The sequence below is a fragment of the Neofelis nebulosa genome, chromosome 8 (assembly GCF_028018385.1).
Source record: "Neofelis nebulosa isolate mNeoNeb1 chromosome 8, mNeoNeb1.pri, whole genome shotgun sequence".
Classification (NCBI taxonomy): domain Eukaryota; kingdom Metazoa; phylum Chordata; class Mammalia; order Carnivora; family Felidae; genus Neofelis; species Neofelis nebulosa.
The window spans coordinates 17,177,752-17,190,308 of NC_080789.1; the positions used below are offsets into that span (position 1 = coordinate 17,177,752).

The window sequence follows — 12,557 nt, forward strand, 5'->3', positions numbered from 1 at the left end:
ATTCTTGATCTCTGCTCAGGTCATGATCTCATGGTTCATGAGATCGAGCCCCACGTTGGGCTCCATGCTGGCAGTGCAGAACCTGCTTGGGATTCTCTCTCTGCCTTTGCCCCACTCTCTCTCTAAATAAACATTAAAAAAAAAAAAAAAAAAACTAAGCTAGAGAAAAAATGCTATTAAAATCATAAGGAAACTACATTTACAGAACTATATTGGATTTCTTTTTAAAAGTCACATATAAGTGGACCCGCACAGTTTATTTTTATTTTTGAGAAAGGGAGCGTGAGTGGGGAAGAGGCATAAAGAGAGGGAGAGAAAGAATCTTAAGCAGGCTCCACACCCAGCGCAGAGCCTGAGGCGGGGCTCAATCTCACGACCTTGGGATCATGATCTGAGCCAGATCAGGAGTCAGACACATAACTGACTGAGCCACCCAGGCACACTCCTCCCACCCCCCACCACACAGTTTAAACACCATGCCGTTCAAGGGTCAGCTGTATTTAAAAGGCATGTGTCTCCTGTCTCCAGTGTAATATTTAAAAGGCTCTCATTTATTGTTACTGTTTCAGTTAAACTCATGTTTGCAAATGGCACTAGAGTTATTTCTAACATTAAACACCGTAAACCAAGGATCCCTTCCCAGGATTAGGATTTAAAAGTAAACATTCACATGGGTTCTTTTTATTTGAAAACAACAAGGATTAGATCAAGAACGTACAAAGAGAAAAAGAAAAGTTCTTCACCTGGGTTGCATGGAAAGGAGCCAATACCAATTTTATACTTGAAATGTTTTGCCTATGTGCATGCAAGTATTTTTTTAAAGACAGATTCCCTATATTCTATTAAAGGGGATTCCAAAAAGGTTAATGTTAAGAAGTACTGGTTTAAGACATTCAATTTTGAACATAAGCATCCAGGGGAAGTAAACTTTTGAAATTATATTTATTAATGTTTTATTATACATATTATATTCTCTTAGAATTAGGGTAGGGGGAAGCCCCACTCAAGTGAGGTAACAAACTTGCCATCTTTTACAAAACTTAATTAGAACTGACAAAGTTATGGTTAGTCCTTAATTCCTGAGAATTTGAACATTATTGAGTTTGTGAATTTACAACAAATGCTCACACTAATTTTAAACTACAGTATGTCCAAAAAAAAAAAAATTTAACATTAATATGTTAAGCAAAGAAAACATCATCCAAATGCATATATTAACTTAGGTGTGAAACACTCAAGCCCTATTGCTCTGCACTTTAATAGCATTTAAATATGCTTAATCTTTTCAGAGATTTTATTTCAAATATGTGTAGTTTATCCAGATTACAGTGACATTATTTTGAGCTAATGGCAAAATAATAATCACTTTCTTCTCAACTGTAGGTATCCATGGTGTCAGCATATAAACTCTATAGAGTATTTGTAAGATCGATCATAATTGATATATGTGGGGATAATGAACAGACACCTCAGATTCTCTTCCAATTACAATTTCTACCCCTATGAAAAATGGAGATTGTTTTAGGGAAGTCAGAGAGAGAAAAAAAAAGAATAATATTGTTGCTATGAAATGGTGATGAATTTGATACAATCAAAAGATCATTAATATAAACATTTACAATAATGAAAATATAAATTACTAATTATGCAGCATGCTTTAGGGCCATTTCTACAGTTAGTATGAATTACAGATATTAAATGCCTTTAATCCACCCATTGTTCATATTCTGAAAGTCATGTTTACATAATAAACAAAAAACATTTCCTACCTATTTTGTTTCTTCTGACTTTGAACAGTGGAAGTGTTTATCTTGGGCTGGGAAAGTTACCCTGCCAGTAATCAATGCATACAGATAGGGCATTGTACACCTGTTCCAAAAGCTGGAAATCAAACATTAGAATTACTTGCAGGATATACCCAAAGAAACGCTTAATAGGCAAGTGCAATGGAAAAATCAAGTGTTTACCAAATGATGTTATGTGTACAGTTTTAAACTTTGTTTTCGTTGTAAAAGTATCACTGTATTATATTCAAAGATTATATAGGCCATGATTAACCATTTAATTATCAACTGATGTAATCTTTACAAAAATAAGGCTTGTAGCCTGCCAGGAACTAAATTTACTCAAAATCTTACTGTACTTTTCAAATCAGTAAATGATTTATTAGAACTTTATTCTCACAGTGGTAATTTTTAAAAAGCCTGCACAGTGCTTAATCTGATGTCTTAGATTATACTTGGTTTAAAGAAAAAGTCTGCCCAAACCATCACCAAGACTTTAATTCAACCTAATGTAGAAGAAACCTGAGTTTGGATGTAGAAATAAAAATCCATACAACTTTCTCTGATAACACGTAGTGCCTTCAACCAAAAGTGAAGTTTCAAGCAGGACTCTATGGCTTTCTCTGAATTTTCTTTCATCTTGAGTATTAAGTAAATCTTGAATTTAAAGCAGTTGTTGGAGGTTACATGTTCCCAAAGCGATGTAAACTAGTTATAAAATGTCTTATCAAAGACCTGAACAGCTCTTGTGAGTCACATGAAATTAACAATGAACCAGTTTTATACTGTACATAAAAGGTACATAGCACACTTGTACCTCACCTGTATCAAAGCCATCTTTCTGTATGTCTGTTATAACAATGTCGATATGTATGCCTCATAAATTTCAGACTTAATTCACTTTGTTTAAACATGTATTTGCTGGCTGTACAGAGGATACGCACTGAGTTTCCAATGACTGAAGCAAATATGGATCAAATATGCAAACACAAGTTTTAAACCCTCACGTAGATTGTTAGAGATCTGAGGCGGCAGTTTAGGAATTTGGTTTGGCCCTTCTACAGCTTCACTTCAAACAACACTCCCCAGGCACATCTGCTAGCCTCAAGTCCAGGCAAAAACCCAACTGAAAATCTCATTCTCAACCTTTAGAAAGAAGATTGAGCCTTCGGAAGAAGAATGGACTCAGCAGCACCGCCTTAAAGAGTTGCAACATCTACCTGTTACCAGAGATGTGGCCCAGGAAACACTTCACCATTAGCTTGCTAACATCCATATCACTGGCAACAGTACTGACAAAATTCTGATGACTTCTGAGGGGCAACGCATACCATCGGTATCATTTGACAACAGGATCTGCAGACACAGTGCTGTCGGACAGGTCTCCATTGCTTGTTTTGGTCTCTTCTGGAAGTGTGGGTGAAAACAACAATGGACAGATGTATATTTATTTTTAAAAAAATGAATTAAGTAAAAATTGAAAAGAGCTACCTGCTAAATTTCAAATAAAGAAAATGTGCATCTACCAAATAGTTCTCTAATATTACAATGTATATGTAGTTTAGTTACCTTAATTTTTTAGAAATCTGAGCTAAATTTTGCAAAGGGAACGTTCTGACTGGTACTTAATAGGGGTGTAGACTTGCGAGAGTTCAGAACTGCATGTGGGCCACGTGGAGTTTCACCTGGCGCGTTTGAAGGCATGCTGCCCCTCAGCCGGTTCCCCCAGCCAGGCCAAGAAATCACTATTATAGTGCACTGCTGTTATTGCCAGAGACATTGCTGCAAATTCGCATATAAGATTGTCCAGAATAAGTAGCTTTCCATCTGTGTTTGTAATTCATTTTTTAAAGCAGCTTTTTATTATGATTGTGATAAAATGAATTCCTCTTTTTTTGTGTATGAAATACCACATGCACACATTTCATTAACAGAGGAAAACGATCTCATGTACCCTGCAACTCTGACTACATATCTGAGCAACCTTTAGCCAAGACAGAGTTTTGCAACAGAAGAACCACCTCGGTGGTTGATGTGGGTGAGACGCATCAACCAGAATCATAGTGAGTTCCTTAAGAACAATCCAGAGCAAGGACTTCCACTGAGACCAAAAGGTTTGTTTGTTCTGCCTTAATGTTTTAGGCCTTAAAGTAAGTATAAGCTTGGCTGGAGACAAGATTCTCGCATGAAATGCCTGAGCAGAACCTAAGCAATAACTGAGTTTCTTCACAATTTAGATAAATTCACTCAAAGTCTTCCAATTTACTTTAGCCTTGGAAAGGGACCCAAACAGAATATATACATATTTTCACGTAATAAATACTGAGTATCTTCCAGGTAACAGCGTGAAATCACTTTCAAGCACACAATTATTAGATTCCAAAAAAGCTTCTGTATGCTAATTATTAACATATTTAACTTATGCAACATTATCAGGGAATAGGTTACTTGATATAAGTGGTCTACCCAAATTCAGTGTAAAATACGTATGTATTTTAAAATTTAAAGCAAGATTAATAAAAACATCTTATTTTATAAAATGTAAATGTTATGCCTTGATTTGTGAAATACAAGTAAGGATATAGGAAAAACATGAAAACTCAACTCAGCTGCTGTACCAAGCTTTAAGCTACCGAGCAGAGGAAAACCTAAATTACATCGTTTCTGTAACAGAAAAAAGGAAACCACCATTCTTCAGGGAAGAAACTGTTCCTAAATTTTAAACTGGGGAGAAATGTATCATGTGCAGCCTTAACTATGAAATAAGAAGCAATTTATATCGTCCTACAAAGAATACAACAGACAAGACTATCTGGAAAACGATCGGTTCTCGTGGCTGCACTGTCGACTCTGATTCTCCAAGGCCTGGTTGCGGAGGAGGGCGGGAGGCCGCTCACCGTGATACGAAATGGGGTCCCTACCATCTGCCACCTCCTCAGCCATGTGCCCCATCTCACTCAGTCTGTGTCTAGTTAGCAGCTCTACTACATTCTAGTGTTCCTCCTAATTTGTTCCTTCTTGTCTGACACAAGTTGAAGGTGAAAGAAAAAACTAAACTTGTTGAATTTTATTTAAATTATGATGAAACTGAACAAAAAGTTACTCCAGAATGAAATGTAAAAACTATGTAAATTTCTATTCAGATTCACAAATGATGCATGTAGGCTGTACTTCAAAAAAAAAAAAAAAAAAAAAAAAAAAAAAAAAAGGCATTTCTAGGTCTAAATTATTTTCCAAAAGGAAAAGGAAGCTGGAATTCTGATTAGATAAAATGGGACATTAGTGTCTCTTAAAGAAAGATTTACTGGTCTTTCCAAATTTAAGCCACTCACTGACCTTTTTCTTTCTTTTCTTGGTTTTCTTCAGCTGCAGTCTTGTCTGCTCTGAAGAAAATTCTTGCACTGCTCAGTGAGAAATAGAGCAATTCAAATTCCTAAGTAAATAAAAACATGTAAAGGAAAAGCTGAAAACATTCCTAAAAATCTGTGGAAATCATAAATACAGAAACTGAATTTAGTAATCCATCCATTTTTAATATCTGAATCAAATGGCTTCCAAATGCCATTCCTTTTAAAATATACCTATTACCACTATTCATCCTGTTTAAATGGAGGTTTCTATAGGATTTGTTTTCAGATATCAAGAATGGGTATCATAAATATCAAAGTGGATTTGACTACTACTCTCCTCTACCTGTAGATACACATCCAGTCGCTTCTGAGTGAGATTCATGGTTTGTAGCAGTTTTTCATCTTGACTAGTTGACTGCACATTCTGTTGCTTAGCAACTGCTCTTATCTCCTTCAGGTACTTCTCTCTAACAGACTGGAACCAATGAAGTGAGTCAAATTCCTGGTACTGATCCAAAAGCTTCAAAATGTAAGCCACACCTGCAGTCATTAGCAAAACCAAAGCCAAATTACAATGAGTACAGAAGTTGTATTCTACTCCTTTAAAAAAAAAAAGTGAAAGTATATAGAACTAAAAATAAGACAATCAAGAAAAAAAGAAACAACATGGGCATGAAAATCACTTACAGGTAACACGCTGAGGGTTGGGGAAAAACTTCCGCTGCTATTTGACAGCAACTGAGGAAGCTACAGGGGAACTCAACACAAAACGCTAAAAACTCTTAAAGCCACCACCCCAACAAAGTCTAAACATTACATCTAATGAAACTAAGTCATTAGCAATACCAGGTGGGCGTGAATGATAGTTACACTTGATGGAAGATAAGGATTATTAATCAGATGACCCAGTTAAAAAATAAAGAGTAAACACTGCTCACGAAAAACAAATCTACAAAGAGCACACAGATCTATTAAGCAAATGTTTCTTAAAATCCATGGTAATAATGAACATAAAATTAATGGAAAAACAATTGCATTAAGCTTACCCATGGCAAAGCCATCATCAGTAAAAGCAGCTCCAATTTTGTTTTTTTTATTCAATTTCTCCTTGCAGCTAATGGAATGCTCTACAAAGTTGAGGGTCTAAAAAGATATATTAGAGAAACAACTAGGCTAAAATATCTTCAGAATTTAGTTCATAAAGGAGACATTTCAAAAATTATAAATAGGAACCCTTCTAGATTCCTGTCCTTTTGATTTGAGACATCTTCCTCCTATAAATAGTCCCCTGGTGAGATCACAATCTGTACAAGTATCTTTTAACGGCTCTTCTTTCCAAGTCCTCTAACTACAAGCCCTCCCTCGATCACCACTTACCCTAACCACAGTGCCTTGTATATGGTTCATTATAAAATATTATGAACATTTTGCAGATGAGAACACTGAAGCCCAGAGGCTGAGTAACTTGTCCAAAGTCACACTCTAAGTGAAAGCTGGAATCAGAAAAGTAGGCCTGCTTTATTTACTTCAAAGCATAAGTGCTCTTATGTGTGGTAGTCCTTGCTTCTGCCCAATTCATTCTAAAATACTATTTCTTATCAGATTCTGGGTTAAAGAATGAGTCATCTGGAGAAATGAATTCCCCCCAAAAAGGCTTTTCTAAAAATTCAGCTCTTAGAAAATACCTTGTCATTTATTCAATAAAGATTTACTGAAACTTCTATCAGGTATTAAGTAACTACGATAAAAAAATGAATACCATCAAAAAGTCCACACTCTAGAGCAGCACTCTCAGCAATGACAGAAATATTGTATACCTGTACTATCCAATACAGTAAGCCACTAGCCACATATGGCCACTGAGAACTTGAAATGTGGCTCACAAAACTGAGGAACTAGATTTTTTATTATATAAAATTTTAATTAACTTAAATTTAAGCAGCCACTTGTGGCTATATACGGATAGCACAGTTGTAGAAGGGTAGAGACCTGTAAAAAGAATTGTGATACATGTGAAAAGTACTATAACAGCCTATTTTGTTGGAAACAATATCAACTTTCACTTTTATGCGTGTAAAACTCACTTGGCAATCAATCACATATTTGTGAAATCTTTACAAATGGTTAAATCTTTTTTTTGATATCTCATTTATGTTTGTCTTCTTTCTAGAATTCAATGATAAACTCAAGCACAAGCAGAGTGTCCTACACTTCGTGTCCTTCTGTCCTAGAATTCTGACAGTTGCCCTGCACAACTCCACTCTTCCTTAAACTCCCGGACCGCTGTTCACCATGTCTGCAGTATGCTGTCCTTCAAGTTCAAGATACATGGTAAGAAGTCACCCTAAGTTAACTACACTGTTAGAGAGTATAAGACAAATCTGCCTCCAGTTTGACACTGTCTTAAGATGAAAAGATAGTATTTATCAGATGAATATGGACACTTCTGCTACATCACAGTTATGACATACAATTATGATAGAGCATTAACAATAAACATATTAAAAAAAACAGTGTAAGAGAACATTTACGAAGAAGAGGTGTCTACAAACCATCTGCTGCTTTCAAAGGATAATAATAGGAATATGTAAGAGGATATGTGTTAACAAGTCAGGCAGCAATATGAAAATTTATTACTCTCCAAGTTAGATGTAACCAAAAGGTTACATTTGTTTAGTGATATTTAGATTTTAGACTTACCCATTTACAATTTTAAAAAAAGTTTTCTTATAGGAATCTTTAGGGAAACGTAACTCCTATTGCTAGAATAAGCCTCTCTAATCTCTTAACTCCATTTTCTGCACTGCAACCACTGTTTGTATAATGTGATTTTGGATAACTTGAGCTACTTTTTGGTTGCAACTATATAGAATTATTGCAGTGGACACTCTGTATACTATGAGGAAGCACTCAAAATTCAGTCTAGATGTTAGTATTTACTACTGAATACAGAAGTTGTCCTTAAACAGTAATACTTTCAAGAGATGTGTTAGAAATAACTTCATATTGTAACAGTTAAAGTTGGTCTACATTAATCACTTACAATATTATGGTATAATTCAGCCCGAAGATTATATGACACATATATAATGATGTACACTCAATTTAAAGTTTATTTTGAGAGAGAGAGAGAGCACGAGTTGGGGAGGGGTAGAGAGGGAGGATCCCAAGCAGCCTCCATGCTATCAGCACAGAGCCTGACATGGGGCTTGAACTCACAAACCATGAGATCATGACCTAAACCGAAATCAAGAGTTGGACACTTAACCGACTGAGCCACCCAGGCGCCTGATGTACACTCACTTTAAATCACACTAGGATTTTTCTAGCAGTTACAAACAAATAAAAATCTATCTTAAGTCTCATTCTGCATAACTAGTTAAGTAAAATTCCTAGGCCATATTCACGGAGATTACATTTAAGTTTTATCTACAACCAGAAAGTAATATAGTCTATGTGCATTTCCTGCTGTAAAGAAAATGGACATATTAACTTAAAAAAAAATCATTTTGGGTATAAAATACTCACCAGAGGGGGAACAATGATATAGAAATTTCGAAGATGTATATTCTTTGGCCTTCGAAATTCTGGAGCAAAAACATCTACAAGCATTTTGAAATACTCTGTGCCTTCGGCAGAATTTCGTGTGTGATCACTGAGGACTGAATCCAAATGCCTAAAATACAAAAAAATATTTACCTGGTTCCTTTCTTAAAAGAAGGTGTGGCTTTTTCTTTCTTTCTTTTTTTTTTTAATCTGAGAGCAAGCAGGGAAGGGACAGAGGGAAAGGGAAAGAGAGAATCCTAGGCAGGCTCTGCACTGCCAGCACAGACCCCGACGTGGGGCTCAAACCCTCGAACCAGGAGATCATGACCTGAGCCAAAACCAAGAGTAGGATGCTTAACCGGCTGAGCCATCCAAATGCCCCACGAAGGTCCGGCTTTTTAAATCCAACTCTCATCAGTTTCAATGAGAGTACTCAAAAGTATAAAACGTTAGAAGACGTTTCTAATTTCTAAGTCAATTTCCTTGCAGTTCAGAATAAACTTATTTTCTTATGGACAAAAGCTGATCCCAATTGTTTAATGAACTTATTCCCTAAAATAAAATATGCAGGGCATCTTCAAACTTAAAATAACAGTTTTATATTTCTTCTTCCCACAATAAGCCCTGTAGAATTCCATTTCATTGTAAATAAACTCCTCTTTTTAACTCTCTTCACTAATGCTTCTTCTATACCTCCCTACCTCAACTGGAACCTGGCTCCTCCTCAAGAACTTAGCTTCCCACTCAACATTTGGAAACATTAGCTGCTTTTTCTCCTTCATCCCTCATTTACATCTACCACCACATTTTTTGTTAACTTTTTAAAATGTTTTATTTATTTTTGAGAGAGAGAGAGAGAGAGAGAGAGAGAGAGACAGACAGACAGACAGACAGACACTGAGTGCAAGTGAGGAAGGGACAGACAGAGAGGAGACACAGAATCCGAAGCAGGCTCCAGGCTCTGAGCTGTCAGCAGAGCCCGACATGGGACTTGAACCCAGGAACCGTGAGGTCATGACTTGAGCTGAAATCAGATGCTTAACTGACTGAGACACCCAGGCGCCCCACAACTACCATCACTTTCAAATTATTATTCCCCCACCACTAAAAGGTAGAAACCTCTCCTTTGAGACTTTCATGATCCCACTATATCCAACTACCCAGCTACTCCTTCCTGATATCAGGTATCTACTAACCTTGTAACCCATTGCCCTACCTTTATTATCTTAGGACTATGATACATGTTTTAGTTCTCCATCATCCTGGAAGACTCTGTTGCCCATTTAGATAACTGATTCATTATCACAATCCCACAACTCCTTGACTTCACCTGCCATGAACTTTCCTTCGATGTCAGTCATCCACTCCTCTGCATAAATCTGAACTTGCTATTAGCAGACAGCTTTACCCTAGAGATCTTAAAAGATAATATCCCACCTCTCTGACCTTAAACTGCTTCAAAAATATTTTTAAAAGATCATCAATATTTAAATGGATGATATCACTTAATAAGAGACAACAGTCTGATTTTCTTCTTTGACATACAAGCCAAAAATTAGTAATTTCAGGGCAAATGACTTTAAATATATTATTAACTGTACATGGCTCCTTTAATTTGGCAAAGAACTAAGCTATCCTATAATAGACTATTTCAAAGCAAATCTTGTGTTGGGGCCTTATTCTCATAAATATGCACACATTTTTTTTTTCATTTAAAAAAAATTCAAGCCTGTTGAAAAGTTAAAACATAGTATAATGAACACCTATTTACTCTTCACCATGTAACATTTGCCACATTTGTTTTTTCTGGAAACATTTAAAGTTACAGATTTCTTGTCACTCGGCCCACAAGTGCTTTAATATGAATCTATTAAGAGCCAAGAAATTCTCCTACCAAGCCACAATATATCATTACACCCCAAAATAAAACACAGTATTATCTAATATACACATGTTCTAATTTCCCTAATTATCCCCAAATGTCCTGTATAGCCCCCCTTTTCCCTTATCTAGGATACGATTAAGGAATACCCACTGCATTTGGTTGTCAGGTCTCTTTAGTTTCCTAATCTAGAATAGTCTCGTTGCCTTTTTTGTCCTTCATGCCATTTTTTAAGAGTCCAGGCCAGGTGTTTCATGGAATGCCTCAAACTTTGAATGTCTCAGATAATGTCTCAGAATCTCCCTTAAAATAAATCCAGAGTAAACCTTTCTGGCAAGAATACAACATAGGCACTTGCTGTTACATTGCATGAGAAGATCCCATAATGTCAGTGTGTCCTGTGAACTGGTGATGCTATGTTCGATCACTGAGTTAAGGTGGAATACATCAACCTCTCCCTCATAGAGATAGTTTTCCCCTTTGTAGTTATTGAGCAATTTGTGGGATAATCTTCTGATAGTAAATGAATACTCTGTTCTCCAAAACCATTTTTATTGATGATTTTTGTCTGATTTCAAGCATTTACTGTGGTGATTGCAAAACAGTGATTTCTCCCTACATTTTCTCATCTATATCTATCAGCTGGCATTCTTCTGTAAAAAGGAACCTTCCCTCTACTCCTCCAATCTTTCTTATCATCAGTAGGATTCATGGTTTCTTTTTTTACTTAATATATCTTAATATTCTTAATGTATCTTAATGTTCTTTTTTTACTTAACTGATTTCTACCATGATTCTTTTTGAGACTCAAATTGTGTCCACTTTGTCCAGGGGTGCCCCTTCATGTCTGAGTCAATAAACTGTTATAATTAGATAATAATTATTATATACAAAGATTTTATTAATAAAATCTGTAGTTTTCTAAAGAATTTCTTAATAATTCTGCATGCCTCTCTCAAGTTTTAAATTATGTTCAAAAATCACCACTTACTGAAGTCTGTACATCTGCACTGTCCAATAACATACCCATCAGCTATCTTATTTGCCTAATTTAAATAAAATAAAAATTTAAATTCAGTTCCTCAGCCCATTAGCCCTATCAAGTGTTCAACAGCTTCATGTGGTAGTGGCTACTGTCCTGGACAATGCTGGCCTAGATTACACGAAATAAAGGACAGGTGTTCTAGAATAGTGCTGGCAAACAAATATAAAAACAGTTAAAAGAGAGGTGAACTGAATTTTACCAATGAGATATTTGGCATTTTTTAAACTAAATCCTCAAAGTTACTTATATACTTTGTACTTCAGCACATTTCAATTTGGACTAGTCACATTTCATATGCTCAACAGCCACAAGTGGCTAGGGGCTACTATATTAGATAGCGTGTTCTAGAAGATAACTTTTTAGTGAAGTTGGAAAAATCTCAGAATACTGCAGTCTTAAAAAAATTGAATCTCATAAACTGAGACCATAACTTATATAATAAAAACACAAAAACATAAGTTTATATATTACCTTCTAATCTCCCCTTTAAAATGTTTTTATATAAACATATACTTTTTTAAATCTCCAAATTTAGATTATTCCAAAATTAGATTTTAACCTTGTTTTTTAATGTTTATCAATTTATTTGAGAAAGAGAGAGAGGAGAGAAAGAGAGAGAGAGAATCCCAAGCAGGCTCTGCACTGCCAGTGTGGAGCCCAATCCGAGACTGAATCCCATGAACCATGAGATCATGACCTGAGCCGAGATCAAGAGTCGGACATTTAACCAACTAAGCCACCCAGGTGCCCCTACCTTGCTGCTCTCAACGTTTCTTCTGCAAGACCTTCTTCTTTTACTAGTTCTTCAAAGTTTACAATATCTTCAAGATCAGGTACAAATCTAAGAATTTGGAAAATAATTTTATTAAGTTAAATAGGAGTAATTGACAAAGATATGAAGGGCTACTATAAGTCTCCAAATTTTTCAACTATATTATCTGGAAAGAATT

At 35.7% G+C, this 12,557-nt stretch overlaps 1 protein-coding gene across 3 annotated transcripts in view; it reads right to left on the bottom strand.

Moving 5' to 3' along the window:
* Nucleotides 1-923: 923 nt before the first annotated feature.
* The window catches only part of WASHC4 (WASH complex subunit 4), a 59,578-nt gene continuing 47,944 nt past the window's right edge, over nt 924-12,557 (bottom strand). For 2 of the 3 annotated variants that reach the window (XM_058741545.1, XM_058741544.1), the window contains 6 exons: nt 12,362-12,448; nt 8,663-8,810; nt 6,181-6,277; nt 5,478-5,674; nt 5,121-5,217; nt 924-3,191 (listed from right to left, as the gene is read on the bottom strand). In XM_058741545.1, coding sequence (XP_058597528.1) covers nt 3,124-3,191; nt 5,121-5,217; nt 5,478-5,674; nt 6,181-6,277; nt 8,663-8,810; nt 12,362-12,448 — 694 coding nt within the window. In that variant the 3' untranslated portion in view covers nt 924-3,123. The remainder of the gene's footprint in view (nt 3,192-5,120; nt 5,218-5,477; nt 5,675-6,180; nt 6,278-8,662; nt 8,811-12,361; nt 12,449-12,557) is intronic. The other variant, XM_058741546.1, reaches the window with a different exon arrangement.